Genomic DNA, 17,988 nt, shown 5'->3' with positions numbered 1-17,988 from the left:
CCCTAGAAAATATCCAAATAGCTTTAAGAAATGAGAAAATAATGTATAGAGTAGCTTTAGTAAATCCCTAGGGTTTTCTAAAAAAAAGTAAAAAATGCCAAAACTATCCTAAATTCCCCTTTCCCCTTGAAGAATTATGAATAACACCCTGCCCATAGTATTACGGTTAGTCGCCCGGAAATAATCAAATAATACGAGAAATTAAGTTTATTATGCTTTGTACCGTTCTGCCGTTTTGTCCCTCTCAGATTTGCTATATAGTTATACCGTCTCGCTATAGCCACAGTCAACTCAGCCGTGACAGTTAGAAAACACAAATTAATTCTGTGCTGTATCGTCTCTTAAGCGTTCCGTGACAGTACAAAATAATCTTCTCAGAGAGGAACAATCAAGAGTGGGGTAAGAGAAATTAAGGGAGTGGGCGGAAGAGAAACGGAAAACCACTATCTCTCTCTAGTCTCTACGATATAAACTCAAACAAGTTCCCTCCCTTACCCCACCCCCTTCCCCTCCGTTGTTCCGTTCTGTGTCCGATAAAAATTATTTCAAGTTAGTAATAAAATTATTGTGCCGATAAAATCATAGCTTAGTGAAAATTTTAGCAAATTTGCAAATTTTTGTGAAAAAATCTTGAATAAAAGTTGTAAAAAGTGAAATATTTTAGTTCCACAGGTAATAATATTATATTTTTATATACTCTTTTTTTTTAAAATAAAGAAAGTAATTTTTCTGATTTTTTATAAATACCTACTGATGGAAGTCAATTTTTGATGAAAATAAATAGCAATCAAAATATTTATAATATTCATGTAAATTTGATAAAATTCTTATAGTTAATGAGTTCGCAATATAATAAAATCTTTTTTATCCCCAACAATATCGCAACTCAAAACATATTTTTTTTAATGTTTCTAAAAATATTAAATGATATAAATAATTTTGTACAGAAATGAAATTTTGGCAGGTATTGTAAATAAATCACTGAATACGGTGAATATGGCATACCTATTTGTAATATTTTTAAATTTGCAGCAAGCTATATTTCAAATTTGCTAATAAGATAATTACCTTATCTTTCTTTATTGACTTGGTGATGCGACATTTGACATGAGAGCACATTTACACGTATGGAATGTCATGTTATACGGACAAACCCTAGTTTTATAATAGTTTTCCTACTATAAAACCCAAGGCTGTTTAGGTTTAATTTAAGAATCATCATGCAAAATATTTCTTTACTATATCATATTCACGGAAATAGTGATAACATTGAAAGTAAAAATTTGGAAGAAACATTTTACCGAAATAAGTAGTAGTACATTTCGCCAACATTTATAATTTTTTAAATTTTTTTTACAATAATGGCATGCTATTTTACAGAGATAGACGCAGATAAACTGTTTTTATTTTGTCTTAAAATGAATATTTTTGATGATTAAAAAAAAGTTTTTTTGGAGTTCAACATCTTTTATAAAACTGATATTTTTATTTGTTATAGTCCTTAAAACTTATTTTTAATGGTTTATTTTTGATTATCATGATTTTTCAACTAAATTTAATCTTTCTTGGATAACCTTTGGATCTCTGAAATAATTAGACATCTATCTTGTATAAGCATTTCTTCCACTGATTATCCCTGTTTCCCTGAAATTACATGATATCTAGCATTCTTTTTTTCTCTACTGATTATCCCTTTTCACCTGAAATTACATGATATCTAGCATTCTTTTTTTCTCTACTGATTATCCCTTTTCACCTGAAATTGCATGATATCTAGCATTTTTTTTCTCTACTGATTATCCCTGTTTCCCTGAAATTGCATGATATCTAGCATTTTTTTTTCTCTACTTATTATCCCTGTTTCCCTGAAATTACATGATATCTAGCATTCTTTTTTTCTCTACTGATTATCCCTTTTCACCTGAAATTGCATGATATCTAGCATTCTTTTTTTCGGGCCCTTTTTTGTAGTGGTGGCAAAATATCATGGGGAAAAAGACAGTCATACATTTCAATTTGTTAACAAGTTTAAGGTGAAAACCTAAAAACATTTGATTGACTTCGATTCGAATCTCGGTTCAACAACATCGCGTTATATCCCAAAACGTTAAATAGGATCGATAATATATGGTGTTTACTAAAGGTGTTATCTTCATTCTAGTAAAAGAGCTGATATTCCTGTTTTATAGTTCAAATATAGTCCTGATCCTTGGTTGATTTATTAAATATTTTGAAAGTAAAGAGTATCTTTTTAAAAAGAAGTATTTTAAGAGAATTTAGCCCTAAACCTATTTTCATCACCACTAATATAAGTTTTATAGCCATTGTATTACTTATCATAACAGAAGATTCAAACCCTATTGTATCCAGCTAATGTGCTGTTACACCACTCTAAAATTGTAACTTAAGGAACTATCTTTTAAAAATTCATCTTAAAATGTCATGCAAGGGAACTATAAAATTAGGAAACTTCCAATCTTATAAAATAGTATAATTTGGCTACTTAATTCAAGATTTTAGATCTTCTTCAGGCTTTTTAGGTTTCATACATAAAAATAGTGGTTTTTATTTAACTTTAAAAAAAAGTTACAAAAAAGACAAAGATTATATTTATTCTTTAAGATATCAATCACTAGTGGCTATGCCATTAGAGGTCTCTAGTGGACCCTTTTTTTTTGGGGGGGGGGGGGGTTAAGTCGACCCCTTATTTAAATTTTAGGTGAAAGAAAATTATTTTGGAGGGTCATTTTTTTCTAAGGTTGATTTCTCTTAGGAGGTTGGTGGTACCATCCCCAACAATAGTTATAACCTTCCCAGGACCTTTGAGAAGCTACACTGTAATGGGTAAAAATATCGGTTCAGCGAAAGCCTTTGGTACACACAGAAAGTTAGACACCCTGTTCCTGTTATATAAGGAATACGGAAATAAAAACTAAAGATATAAATTTCTCAAAATTTCTGTTGATTGTGATCAGATAACTCCTACAAATAGATATAATTAGACATTTTTAGAAGTTCTAAATATCATATAAATTTACTCTTTTTACTAGTATTAAAAAACAGAAAAGAGACAATTTTATGAAAAACTATTTCTATAATAACAAAATTTCATATAAACATAATATTGGCATGATAAGAAGAAAATCCTTTAAATAACGAGTTATAGTTTTGTACTATTAAATTGAAACGTTGATTGAAAATCCTTTAAAAAGTAATAGGATACTTGTGAACCAAAGGATCTCGCTAACCTCTGTACCGATATAGTATCTTTTACAATGTATCTTCTCAAAAGGTGCTGGGAGGGTTTAATAAAACTTTTATTGGGGAGGATACCACCACCCTCAAGAGAAAATTGCCTCTAGAAAATATAAATCCCTGTAAAAGAACACAGTAATAGTGTCTGACTGATTATGACGTAACAAAAAAAAAATTAGCCAATGAGAGGCCACTATAAATTTTACCATTGGTCAATAGCGGCCTCTCATTGGCTATTTTTTTTGTTACGTCATAATCAGTCAGACACTATTACTGTGTTCCCTGAAAAAAATGTTTTTTTTCAAGAGCCACTGAAGGCCTCTTTAGGCGTCGCCGCTAGTATCAGATTAATTAGCTCTTTTAACAGCATGTTCTTTACATGTCAGTCTAGACCACTTAACGACTATTCAATAGGTTAGAAAAATGCTTCTAGCTTTTTAAATTTGTATTTGTTTTTTAGATTAGATAGGTATACTAAAGTAAAATGTAAAATTTAAATATTTTTGATAAATCATTCATGTTTTCATTTCGTGAGTCTTTTGCTCAAAGATACCCTCTGTCAATTTAATTTATGAACACAAAAAGATAAACTGATAAATACGAAGAAAAATATTACTATGCTGTTTTCGGCTAAACGTATAGATTATGTTCGGATCGCACATCGATATAACAACATAATAGAGGCTTAAGTAGTATAGAACCCTCAACCCTTGTTTTTTTTTTACAAAATGAGATGTAGAAAAAATCCAAATAATTTTAACTGGCGAATAAGATGATGAAAAAAATACTTTCTTCGGATTTCATATGTTTATGAGTTTCCTTTTTAGATATAATTTTAGTAAATGCAAAATAATATTTTAGTATATTATTACATTTCATTTGGCGAATGAGTTTATTAATGCGAAATTTTTTTCATTAGAAATTGCGAGCATGAATCAAAATCTTAACATTAACAAGCAACAAAAATTAGGAAAACTTAATAAGCAGAATATAAGCAGATGCATGTATAAACATAATTGCATAGGTATAAACTTATTGCGAAATTGATTTAAAAAAGAATAATAAAAGACCACTTATATTTATATCATTTGATTAATAGAGGTGCTTCCCTAGAAGGATTGTGTCTTGTTATCCCAGGGAATTATTGTTCTCAAAATAGTCAGCATGTTTTAAATTGACCCACGGTACTGGTACTGATTATAGAGTTGGTACGCTTTCTAAATCTTGTCTAACAGGAATCATCATGCAAATATTAGAGTTGAACTAATTGTTCGGACTGACGTATAGATCCAAGCTTTGCTTGTTAAATATGTATATGAAATCTTTTTGATTTTGTTTTTAATAAAATTATTCCATGAATATTATTATTAAGTTAATATTTGCATTGAAAAATCAATAGCATACGTAATAAGAACGAAATTGGTTTATTTAAAAAATACTTAAACGATAATTTGTATGTTAAATTATAATGCTTATTAATGCTTTGATTCTAATCGTTTTACCAAAAATATTTTACTTATTTGAAGTAGTATTCAACATTTTTGTGCTTATTCGTTTGTAAGTTCATACTGAGAACAGAAAGAATTGTTATTAAACACAACCCTGACAAACTAAATATTGTTATTATTTTAACAATGTTCTATTAGTAATTCTAATCTTTTATGAAACACCCCTGTTTTACTATTTGGTTTGTAGCTTTGATAAGCTATACCTAGTCCCTGTTTGCAGGTTGTAACCTTGGCGTGTTTAACTTTAATTTTACTCACAATTCAACTAAATTTTAGCAAAAATTTCGAGAAATTCAGCATTTTTTATTGGCGTTGAATTTATTGATACATCATTAAAAGACATTACAATGAAAAAAAGCCTAAATTGAACATCAATTTGGAATTTATTTTCATAAAGTATATTTCAAAAATGAAAGGCACATGGCTTGGTAAATAGACGTACAAAACTTACCCCTTTAAAGAAAATAAATTAAAGAGAAGATTACCTGTGTTGGCTTCTTTGTATTTTTCTATTTTACTTTTCTTTGCCGTTTTTGTCTTCCTAAAGGAAGGTGGAACTAAATTTTAAAAGTGAAACTAATATATCTTCCAACTATCTCAGTATAACCTAATTATAAAAATTAAGGCAAATGTATAAGATCCTTGCAAATTAAGTTGCTTTGAATAAACTTTTTAGCTTTAGTTGTAACTAATGTCTGGTTCTATAATGAGTAAATAACAATATCTACATTAGAAATAGCGTCTGTGGTAACCTGCTATGTGATGTTATTTAATGCGACTGTTACACTTTATACCCGAGTCTAACTGAAGTTAATTAGAATTATGTCTTCAAGTTTTGCAAAGCCAACCTAGAAATTTACTTCAATCTGTCACAGAGAAAGTTCTTCTAAAATTGGTATGAAATCAAAATGTAAAAAATTGATTTGTTATTACATTTCCTAAAAATAGCTGCTGCGCTTCTAGCATAAAGGGGAGGAAGAGCCTGAAAACAGTAAAAAATTCCAGATTCAAGGGAAGCTTTCCGAATATAAAGAAATCAATTAGTACAGTATTTATCGAGCAAACTACTTACTTCTTTATGAAAAAAGACCATCAAGTTTTTTTTAAAGTTTGAAAATGTTTTTAATAAACCCAACCCATTTCTATGATTATAAATGCTCCAGAAATTTGCTTGAAATGTGATGGTACCTTAATATTTCATGTTAGTGAAATTATTACACCTGTTTTTAGGAACTTTATTAACACTATTTTACAAAAAAAATACCATATTTCTTTTCTTTATTTCCTGAATACTAAAGTAATTTGATGTATGAATGTTCGTGTCCAGTAAGATTACTGCATCCATTATTAAGTACAGTTATTCTAGTATAGGTTCTGATCATTTTTAAGGCTATTTTGTAGAGAGATATATTTACATCCAAGAGCCACTTTTATGATAAAAAAAACATTTAAAATGACCATCACTCAAAACTAATTGAAGTAGGTAATGTTAGTTATAATCAAAGTATAATAAAGTTTTAGTTAAATGTAGAAAATATTAATTATGTTATTTTCTATGTAATAATATTAAGTACATTACTACTTGAAAGTCAAACATAACAATGTGAGACGATTTCCCTCAAATTACATTAGACCAACCATAACCCCCCTCCATTTCCACCCATGTTTTCGCTTTCGATAAGCTAAAAATTGAAACAAACCAAACAGTTTAGATAAAGAAGCCTGAACAAAAATTTGAAGTTAATCTGTCAAAAGATTGTATAAAATTTATAATTCTAAAAATAGCAAAATTATTTAAATTTTAGGACATAATTAAAGAGTGAAAGGAATCAGCTCGCAAGGTTTGAAATCAAAAGGGCGATTCTAATATGCCTAATTACGAATAGGAGGTTGTAATATGTGGACAATTTATTGTTTCTAGGAATACTACCCAATGTTTTCCTTTTGTTCAATTATAATATAGAATAATATAAAAAATAACTGTTGAAAAATATTTTTTGTTTCCCATTGTTTTCAAAATAAAGTCTATTTTCATACAAAAGTATATTTAATTTCAACTTAAAATGCATCAAATAATAATTTTAATTCTTTAAATATAACTGTTGCCCTTTCAAGAGGCAAATGTTAGATAATTTAATAGTTTCCTCCATTATTTTATAAAGTTAACAAAGGCAGATTTTTTTTTAAATATAATGTAGTTTACCATTGAACGATACCAGTAGCTACAGCATCATGCGGTCATTTTACCAAGTGATAGCATTACAGACAAATTTAGTTAAAAAGTAGGTACGCTCTATAAAATAAAATACAATAATTGCCTAGTATTCTTATATTTCTTTCCTGCACTAATAAACCAGTTAGATTTTACAGACTGACAAACGAACATAACCCAATTATGAAGTAGCATTGGTACATATAAAATAGAATACAATATTTAAGCTATCCATCTATTTCTTGTGCTTTGCTAATGAATACTTCTTCAATGATGAATTAATATGTTCAACACTTTTTATTTGCAATATAGATTGAATGACAAAGATTGAGAATTTATTTTTCGTACATTTTATCATTTTTGGACTGCTGTTATTTTAACCAAAAAATAAGAATTTTTGTCCTTTTTATGCCCAACGCAAGGAAAACTTGGTTACAGCTTAACTATCATCCAAAATTGAGTTTTAAATAGCCTTCAAGACCATTTAACGTGCCTTTAAAAATTCGATTAGTATGTAAATGATGTCCATAAGTATATTTTTATGCTGTCGAGTGGGCGGCGCTCTAACAACAATTTTTCTGTCTTGACCGAATCAACCCCGCCCTAAATGGCAAATAAGTGTCGGTACGATACAGCAAACTAATTTTTAGTACTGCAGCTACTAAATTTCTTGATTTTGTTCGCAAGTTAAAGCTAAAACTAATGCTCGATTTTAAAATCAAACTTGTTTTGGTATGATTTTTATTGGAATCTTTTGACCTTTTTTGTATAGTTTTAAAGCACACCTTGTAGCAAATTATTAATGCAATGATTAATGATTTAAAACCAAGTAGAAAAATATTTGACCACAAACTTTAGAAAAGGAACATTTATCTAAATTATAAATGGTTTGTTAAGAAGGATTGATCTTTTGTTATAGATAACAATAAGAACATGGCAATGACAATACGTTTTAGAAGAGAAAAAAGGTTGTCTTCTTTTTTTAGCGAATTTCTAATAATTTCCTTGTTTAATTTTTTTATCATTATTTGGGACAAAATAAGACAGCAAAGTAAGAAATAGATGTGGAACTATATGTATGTCTCCACCCCGTGGACCCTTTGCCGACTTTCAATTGGGTCTTTGAATATCTTTGGATATATAACCACATCCAAGTCGATACAAAAGGGAAGAAATCAATTTGCTAGCAGACAAAAAGGTCCCCAATACTGGATCCAGGTAGTTATCTGGATTATATGTGTTATGTATATCTATAATTATACATTTACCAATTAGACAATAATTGCTCCATTATATTATGTTATTTTTCATATCCTTCTGTGTCCATCGTTCAAAACTCAACTTTTTGCTAAAATTATAATTTCATAAATCCTATCGGTAAATTGGTAGGCTCAGCAAAGTAGCAAATAATTGCAAAATCACTTATTTTGCCAATTCTCCCTCCCATCTGTCATCACCCCCCACCCCCTCCCTAAAACTTGTCAATAGCCCCTTTAATTTGCAGCTATTCATCACCTCCTTGGGGTTTCCTACTATTTTCTTAGCCTTACCTTACCTAAAAAATCATCCAAAATTCGTTTTAATACAGAATTTGAAGTAAAGAAGGTGGTTCAGTTTGTCAAACACAAGTGAATGAGAAATATTGCCAGTTTTTCAAGTACATGCGTTTGTTAAAATAATAGGTATCATTAATCATAAATTATATTGATCTATTTCAAATGTAAATCAATCAAATAAAAAAGTACAAACTACCGTCCCTGTGTTGCCTGCAATAATTGGGGATTTAGTATATTAGATTATCTTCCATTCACTTTTCCCTGACCAGTAAATATATTTCTTGACACAGCATGTGGTTCGGCCCAAAACAGGAAAAAAGATTAACAAGTATATTTCAAATACATTCGAGTCTTTACGATTTAGCAAAAACTTTATGAAACTTGTAAAAATTCTCTTCATTTTATCCTCTAGTTTACAATTTTACTAGTCTATTTTAGGCTTATAAATTGCGGATATTACGTTATTAATGCAGTTAATATTATAAGGGTTGAAAAAAAGTTTTAAAACATTGAAAATTTATCAAAAATCAGTGATTTTTAAATGTTTCATTTTGGGGACACTTAAAATAAATTTAGGTGTTGAGTGAGAAGTTTTTATCAAAGAAAAGTAACTTAGATAGTTTTACAAAGACAAAAAAAGATAGATAGATAGACAGAGCGATAGATTAGTAGACAGATATTTTACTAGCAAGAATTAATGTTAGCTAAATAGGTAGAGAAATGTGGATAAATAGACTATTTCTGCAAAATTTTAAAATTACATTTGAACCTATTTCAGAGACCAAAAATTATTTATATTTAGAAAAATATTTAATCACAAAATAAATGTTTGTAAAAATACATTTAAAAAAAGGCATATTTGGATTTTATAAACAGATTGAAAATATTTATTTTAATGCGCTAATTTTTGTATGCGCACCTATTTTGGGCATGTCAACTAAATTAACCCGTTTTTATCACCCCATTTCTCAACCAAACACCTTCTTTCGCTTTTTTGGGACACTTGAAGTTAAGAAGTTTTTTTGGGTGAGAGTTAAGGGTTCCTCTTATCCTAGGATTAGTGTTAGATAGTTCAATTTTTAGAGGGGTTAAACAAATTTATAGATAATAAAAAATATATACTGATTACTGCCATAGAAAACTATTTTGTCTCGGAATTTCTACTCGTGACAGAAATTTCATTTTTTTGATTCAATAGCATTTTGTAAAAGTTATGGTTAAAAACCTAAAACATAAATTCAAATGAAATATTATTCTCGAAAAAAAGATTTCTCTTATATTGGGTGCAACTAACATTTTATTTTAATACAAAATATAAAATAAAATAGTCTTGTGATAAATGAAACCAATAAAATAATCGGTGGGTGACCCCTTTTGGTGAACCTATTTATGGAAAACAACAGGCAGTCAAGGATATGGAAATAGAATGAAAATTAATTTGCTTTTAGAGAATAAAAGAAAAATTTTTGTAGATGGAAATACCGTTTAATTTAGAGAAAATCTATTTTATTTTCAAACTTTTTTTGTTGCTTATTATTCATTATTTACATAAATTGTATAGTGTCTTTTTTTTTACAATAGTTAACATTATTATGCTATAACTTTTTATTCTTAAAAGATTATCACATTTACTTTTGAAACAATTAATTATTTCTTTTTCTCTGAAGAAAAACCTTTTTTTGCTCTTTATCGATTACAAGGGTTAACTAGTTTTCCAAAGCATTTTAACCAAGATAGGAAAAAACGTCTTTTTTGTAAGCAAATATTTTCTATATATTTATTTAACTTTACGTTAGTTTAAAATTACAACACCCTTTAAAACAGAGCAATGCATTAATCCTATTTTTATTTTTATTCGGTGCATGTAGAATTTGAATGGAAAACATTTTTTTTAAAGATAAAATATATATTCATGTTCTTTTAATTTAGGAGATCCCTTTTGTAAACATTTTCATCCTTGTTAGTTGCTAAAAAACCTCTGGAATTTAAAATATTTAGAATTGTAAGTAATTTATGAACTGAGAATAAATGAAACAAGTTGAAGTTTGTTAAATTCTAATTGTTTTTTTTCTTCAACTGTTTCTTGTTCATTAAAAAGTGCATAAATTTTAAATTAACTGGAATACCTAACAAATAAATGGGTTTTGCGATAAATAACCAATTTCTTACCTTTCAAATGTACAAGTTACAACCTTTTTTTTCACAATTAGTTATTTACCTATTATATATAATTATAATAATTTTTCCTCATGCATTAAAGAGTGTGTAAAAGAATGCGGATCTATAGAAAATTTAAAAAATGGCGCGGCATGTGTTAATAGAAGAAAAATTAGTAGAAGTTGCCTGACAGGGATTAGTAAAAAGAGCAATTCTGTAATGACTTAATTTATCCAATCTTTGTAGAAAATCCTTGGATTGCAATACCTTCACGTCCATATATGATGCCTACAAATGTCAAAGTAGTAGCAGTATAACTACAGAATATTTACTTATGCTATCCTGCTATTAAGCTGTGATACTACTGCCAGTGATTGACTTTAGGTCGCATATTTAATCTTATTTCCCAATTTATTATAACCATCAATCTTCAAATATTATTAAGTTGCAACTCTAATAGAGTTAAACTTTCAATATAAAGAATGAGTGATCCCTATTTTTGTATTATAAAAAAACTAATGAATCTATTCTGGTACTGTATGTTATTCTACGATTGTAATTGGATCATAACTAATCAATCTAATCTGCTATTGGCTGAAAGATATCTGCTTTATCTGTTATTGGTCAAATTTTATGTGTTTTTATTGGTCTTTAGCAATCAAACCACCTTTGAATTGTATATCGAAAGATGTATGTTAGTGATTAGTCTATGACTAATAAATCTGTTCTGCTATTGGCTGCAATTGTTTTGCAGTTTTGAAGGCAAAAATCTAAATCAGTAATTTGTCAAATTGCACAACCAGTGTAAAAGTAAAAGGGAAAAGGAGAAAAGAGAAAACAAGAGATAGAAATCACAACGATGAAAACTTAAAGTTGAACAAAATGATTAATTTTTCAATTATTTAATTTACAAATTGATGATTTATGCACTTTTAAGCAATTTATTATTATATTGATTACGACGATCAAATTAGGATAGATTGATTTATGTTATTATTCTTTCAAATAAATTAAACTTTTTGATTAGGTAAGCATTTTTTAGTGAAATACTTATTATGTCCATTATTATTTATTTTATCTATCCATCCACTTACTCTGAATTGCATAGATTATCCATCCATCCATCTTTTTATGTAAATATATTATAAATCAAAGAGTTGTTCTTGACATCCAATCTTTTTCTGTGAAACTCTGTTTTAATCCTATTCAGAGATATAGGTATGGATCAATAGAAGAAATAAATTTTTTTTCTGAAAATCATGTTTTAATATTGAGTTAGCATGTGAAAAGAATAAATAAGTTATCTCTTTCACAAAGTATAGGCTTTGTCTCTAGCCTCTAGGGGCCTCATCTCAAAAAGTGTGTTTTTAGTATTGTAGCTTCCTGAAAATTCTTGAATTATTGGTTCTGCTGTTAATGATATCTTAAAGGACCTACAGACAGGCTTACTTTTACTTTACTTTATAGGATTATAACATAAAGGCATTCCTCATTATAACTCGCAATTATGCCACAAATTCATAATTTATTTTAATATTTTATCAATTTCTGTATTCATGAAATTTGGTTCTTTTGCAAACCGAAACCAACTCTGTTTCATTTCTTCAAATCACAATGGAAAATAAATACTTAAAAGCAGAATCTAGCTTTTTAAAGTCTAAATATTATATTTACAGCAAAATTTATAATGAATGGCATTATATTTTACTAAAAAGAAATAAAAATATGAATACTGTTATATAAAATTCACAGAATTAAATGAATTGAATACCTATATAATAATAATTTTCTCCAAATTCATGAATTATAAAAAGCATTCTTTGTACACAAAGCATCATAATTTTATCGTGAGATCAATATGTCTATCATTGGCGTATTCCTGTCAGCCATCTACCCAGTGGATTACTTTTTTTCCACAGTATTTTCTCCCCTTGTCCTATCTCATTTTTTCACCATCTCTCATTTCATTTTTGCAGAAGGGCGGAAATGAAAAAGGAGATTTTTTCCATTTCGTGGAAATTTTAGTTTCATCTTTAAGCTACCTTTATTATAGTTTGAGATATAGGCTAGGGCCAATAGAATTTAAATTAATTTCAACACAGATCATGATGTTTAATTCTTTGTCCGATAAGAACTCGTTAACTTTTGAACCCTTTCAGTTCTCCATTTTAGGGAAGCTTCTCGTAACTCCCATAATGGTTCTATGATTTAGTTGTGGGATGATTTCAGGCTATTTTACAGAACTCCTTGATTCTAGGAGCGAAACCACTTTTTTCTATAAAACAATAACACCATATACATATACATAAGCGATAAATCTAAAATGAACTATTTTGAGGTTTATATTGTTTCTTGTTTTCGTTCAGAAAATCATTAGAATTTTCTTTTTCCCTATCGTTCACTTAGTGTCGCCAAATTAATATTGAATTACTTAAAGCTAAATGTTAATTATTTTTTTTCTACTAATCATATAACAAATATCATTGTACAGTTCAAATAGATAAATAAATAAACACATTTTTCTATGACTTAAATAGCTTTTTTAACTTGCTGAAGAGGTATGGGCAAATTAGGTTTCTTCTAAACAATATTTCTGTAGTTTTATTTCTTAATTAAATCTAAGGCTCTGTGACATAATCATCTAAAAATTGTACATGTTTTAATGGCAAAAATATTTAAAATAAACCCAATATAAGATAGTTAAAAAATAAATACTAGCTATCATATGAAACAAAATTGTGTGCATTATGAAAACACCATTCCCTTCCCTTGATCAGATTTGGCAATGATTGTATTGTAATCTTTAAACCATTATGTGCATAAATGGTACACTATCAGGAAGGTACAAAAATTCTGAAAAACTAATGACAGAACAGGGCAGCTAACGGTTAATGTACATGTTCAAAGTAACATTTGTTATTGTTTAAAAATTTCCAATTATAAAAATCTAATGAAGCTTCTCTAAAAAATACCACAAAATCAGTATGGCTGTGCGCATAAACAATGTAAAAAAGTAATAAATTATAACATTTACAATTAAAATTTTTTATTAAATGGACAACAAAAAATGTTTGAGGTCGAACACACAAGTAAATGAATTGTTTGAAAAATTATACTTTTTCTCAGGTTCGATACTTAAAATATGAATTTTTTTTCTCGTACATTACTGTTTATAAGACAATTAAAAGTAGATATCTTAGGTATTGGCTGGACCTAATATTTAAAGTTTTTTTTTCTGTTGGGTTAAATCTATCTAAGTCTGTTTCCAAAAAAATGCATTAAGATCAAAGTATAGTTTTTAGTAATCTGTTAACAATAGACAAATCACATATTTAAGGCCTGAACCCTATAATATGCCTATTTGTTTATACCTATCATTATTTACATTGGTTTGTGTTGGTAATGATATTTCTTTATCATCATTTATATGTGTCAACCCATTTAACCTTACTCTTCCCCCCCATAATTTACATTTTTTACAATAATAAATTAGTTCTTGTTATAACAAGAACATCTATGTTCAGTTGAAAAGTAAGTTTTTAAAATAAAAACAAGCTATTTTTTTCTTTTTTCCCCCGGAATATCTCACCTTGTTTTTTTGTATGCTTGTATTTGAATTTGTTTAGAGTCATGAAAATATTTAATTTATTTAAACATGTTTCAGATCAATTGGATAAACATATCTTTAAAGCAATAAACCTTACTATAGAAAAGCTTTGTCTCTATTTTAAAACTAAACTAATGTACTTAAAATTAACGCCATTGAATTTAAAAATTTAATAGAAGTACTTGACTTTATTGTATCAAAAGATACAATAGGTTTCTGATGATTTGGAAATTTTTGACAAGGCTCTTATAACGATAATAATCTTTTTCTTATCATCCACATTTTAAAGCCACTGTTACATACATGGATCTTATAATGGAAGATAAATACATTTTTTTCTAAAAATTATGTTATACAGAGGGAGATATTGTTTCATCTTTCATTAACAATTGCATTTAGTTTTGATTCTTAAGACTCTACAAATATTTACTAGATAAATTTTCTCTTATTAGGGAAAGGAAAAAATATATATAACCTAATGTTTTATCAATAATCTTGTCTTATTAACACTTAACGCTGGTGGTTTTAGGCCAAATCAAATCTTGTTGTGTTTTTAAATCTTGTTTTAAATATTTAATTCCATAATAGCTTTAAAATTATGGTCAAAATGATGCATTAACGAAAAGTACATTTATGACTTATTAAAAATATGAAAGATTGTTTTCACCTTTATGATAACTTTTTTCTCAAAATATTTGTCAAATTACTACTTTATTTAGTTCCTTTATAGCTTTAAAGATATGGTCAAAATGATTCAATAACGAATGATAACAGTTACTATTCAAAATATGAAGGAATTTTTTTAAACTTAAAAATACTTTGCCTCTAGGTATTTTTTTCTCAAAATAATATTATTTTATTAACACTAACATGCAAGCAATAAAATTTTGATTTGATATAAATTATCAAAAATTGACTTTATGAGTTTATTTGTAATTATATACCCATCTATTCTAATACCTGTATTATTTCAGGACACTGGGACAAGAATCTAGAATGGTAATTATCCTTCACTATCTGCTTATCAACCATTAATAGCCCATAATAATGATTCCAAGAGACACTGGGAAGTAGATTATCAAGATAGCGGGCATAACTATTTACTACTCTGATAACACAAATATTAATAACTTATGTGAAACTAGAAATTTTCTCAAGTGATTTTAAAAGTTTCCAGCAAGTGATTTCAACATGAAGCAAAAATGAGAAATATTACAGCAAAATGCTACGACAAACGGCTGTTAGATATCTATTGATAACCGCTACTTTTGCGGCTGTTGACCTTACAGCTGGCAGCCGGTCAATCCACCTGGATTGTTCCGAACATGGCTCGAACCTGGAGGCCCGCTTGGATAAATATTCCAGCCCGGATCTTCTTGTCCTGGAAAGATGTACGCTAGAAGACATAGGTAAGTTTAATGTTTATCCTGCAGGATTTTTCTTAACCTATGTTTGTTTTATATCTAAAGCATTCAAGACATATTTTGATTGTTTTTGCCATCCTTATTTCCTATTCAAATCAAGAGATTGTTAACTACTAAATTTATGTTTTGATGGTAAATTAATACCTTTTTATGCATTAGGTATATAGATATGTATATGGCGTGGCCTTTAGCTGAACCTGTTAAACTTTTACCCAAACTTTGTAATTGTAGCACAAAAGTTCTATATTAGACATACTCACACACACACACACAGAGATACACACACATACATGGATATTTTATATATACTTTTGTCCTTTAAAGGTATATTCCCGGTTTTGATATCTTTAATTTAATATTCTTAAATGTAATCTAAACATCGTCTAAAACTTTTCAGTCATCCTGATATCTACGTTGGCATTATGATCAATATTAACCATTTATAGAATATTTTGATAATGATATTATGACTAATTATAAAAGACCCTCCACCCCTCATAAAAAAATAATTACATTTAAGTAGGGGAGAGGGCGGTGGGGTAATCTCTTCTTCAGCCTTCATAGAGAGAGACCCTTAAAGGCATTATCTCTAAGAAAAGTAACAAAGCTTCCCTTTAAAGGCTTGTCGGTTTCTTTGTCCCTTTAGGAATATGGAATACTTCCGGATAATTTATATTTGTACACTAACCACGGACACAGACAAGTGTAAAGAAAGATCTATAAAACGGTTGTATTGGTTACTTTCTTTGTAAAATAACTAGAGGCGACGACCCTATAGGCCTCTAGTGGCAACTCATTAGTGGTGGTGGCGGGGGGGATGTTCCTCCACTTGTTGTTTCAAAGTAGGTTTTGGACCATTTTATAGGAAGTTTAACACAAACAGCCCTCCCCTATCAAGCCACTAGTAATAAAGTTGATAAAGAATTTATGTACCTTTTAGTTTGAATAAAACCTACACATTTACTGATCTTTTTCAGATTAAATTTGCTTTTCTGATTTTTTTTACCCACACTAAGTCTTTTACAAATGAGGTTGAAAAGTTCATTCTACCTTAACGGGACGGTTGACTTTTAAGGATTAAAAAGAATATTTTACTTTGAAAATTGTAACTGATATTTTAACGATTTTTGTTCTTTTTTCAAGAAAAGTTGGATTGAATTAGAGATTGATAGTAAAAAAGAAAGAGATAAATAAAATGAAAGAATTATTTTTTATTGTTTTTATATTTTAGGTTTTTGGTTAAGCTATGTCTCCCGGCGATCTATCCCTGTGTACACATTATGGCTGCGGACAATCAAATCAAGTAGCCGCGCCACACCGCTGACCGCCCTTCCTCGCGAATACTGCCTACCGAGCGCCTATGGTCCAAAAGTCATTAAAATCACCGACACCCTAACGCCGCTGGACCATATAGTGGCGTCGATAACGGCATGTACCGCCGCACACTCGCTGGAGTTGGCGGGAAATCATCTGAACGGCGGTGAGGTTAGTTTTGTCGGCGGCGGAGAGGCGGTGCAACGGATAAATATGAGCCAGTGCGGCGTTAAAGAGTTGAATGCCGGCGTTTTTGAAGAGCTTAGAAAACTTACAGACTTGGATCTTTCAAAGTAAGTAGATGCATTCTAGAGTAGATGCGCTTTAGTATAATTGTCCATCTGTATTTCTTGGCTTCAAATCTAATTTACGCTACTAAAAACCGGTTCTGAACCTTGGTAAATTGCATGTATCACAGTGTTTTACAAAAATTACAAAAAGTAATAAATTATAATTCACACCTTTTATAAAAAATACCTAGCAATAAAAAAGAAAGAAAATTTTTTTCTTGTGAATTGTGTTTGTGTGCGGTCACAAACAATCTTTGGATATGGAACAAAAACTTTTTATAACTCTCTCATTTTTAGTTACGCTTCTACTTTTCAATTAACCAGTGTCTGTCTGTCATTCTGTAAAGAATTTGCGTGATTAATTCTGTCATTCTTTTCCCTCAGTATGCTTTTCATTTTCTCTATTCTAAACTGGATCTTTAAATCATTTTAATGGTGATTAAAAGATCCAGCTCTGGTTTGCATTAGATTTTGTTAAATTTATCGGCAGGTGAAAACGTGAAAAGAAATACTTTAAATATTCTATAATTTATTTATGTTTTAAAGCTCTCCAAATTATGAACGCTATGGTCCTTGTATCCAATGAATCGTTTTCTTTTTCCTATTCGTTCCCCTTTTATCTTTCTCTCTCTGTCTCTCTTTCTGTCCGTCTCTGCCTCTACCTC

General features: G+C 29.0%; 1 protein-coding gene across 1 annotated transcript in view; it reads left to right on the top strand.

The window, feature by feature from the left end:
- The first annotated feature begins 535 nt into the window (after positions 1 to 535).
- Positions 536 to 17,988, top strand: part of LOC145317512 (uncharacterized) — a 51,987-nt gene continuing 34,534 nt past the window's right edge. The window contains exons 1-3 of the mRNA XM_080158625.1: positions 536 to 672; positions 15,270 to 15,704; positions 16,951 to 17,326. Of these exons, the coding sequence (XP_080014751.1) occupies positions 15,518 to 15,704; positions 16,951 to 17,326 (563 nt within the window). The 5' untranslated portion in view covers positions 536 to 672; positions 15,270 to 15,517. The remainder of the gene's footprint in view (positions 673 to 15,269; positions 15,705 to 16,950; positions 17,327 to 17,988) is intronic.

Source organism: Acartia tonsa, chromosome 1 (assembly GCF_053477335.1).
Source record: "Acartia tonsa isolate MP-2025a chromosome 1, ASM5347733v1, whole genome shotgun sequence".
In the NCBI taxonomy this organism is placed as follows: Eukaryota; Metazoa; Arthropoda; class Copepoda; order Calanoida; family Acartiidae; genus Acartia; species Acartia tonsa.
The sequence above is the reverse complement of the archived record's forward strand: the minus strand, read 5'-3'. Positions and strand labels throughout refer to the sequence as shown.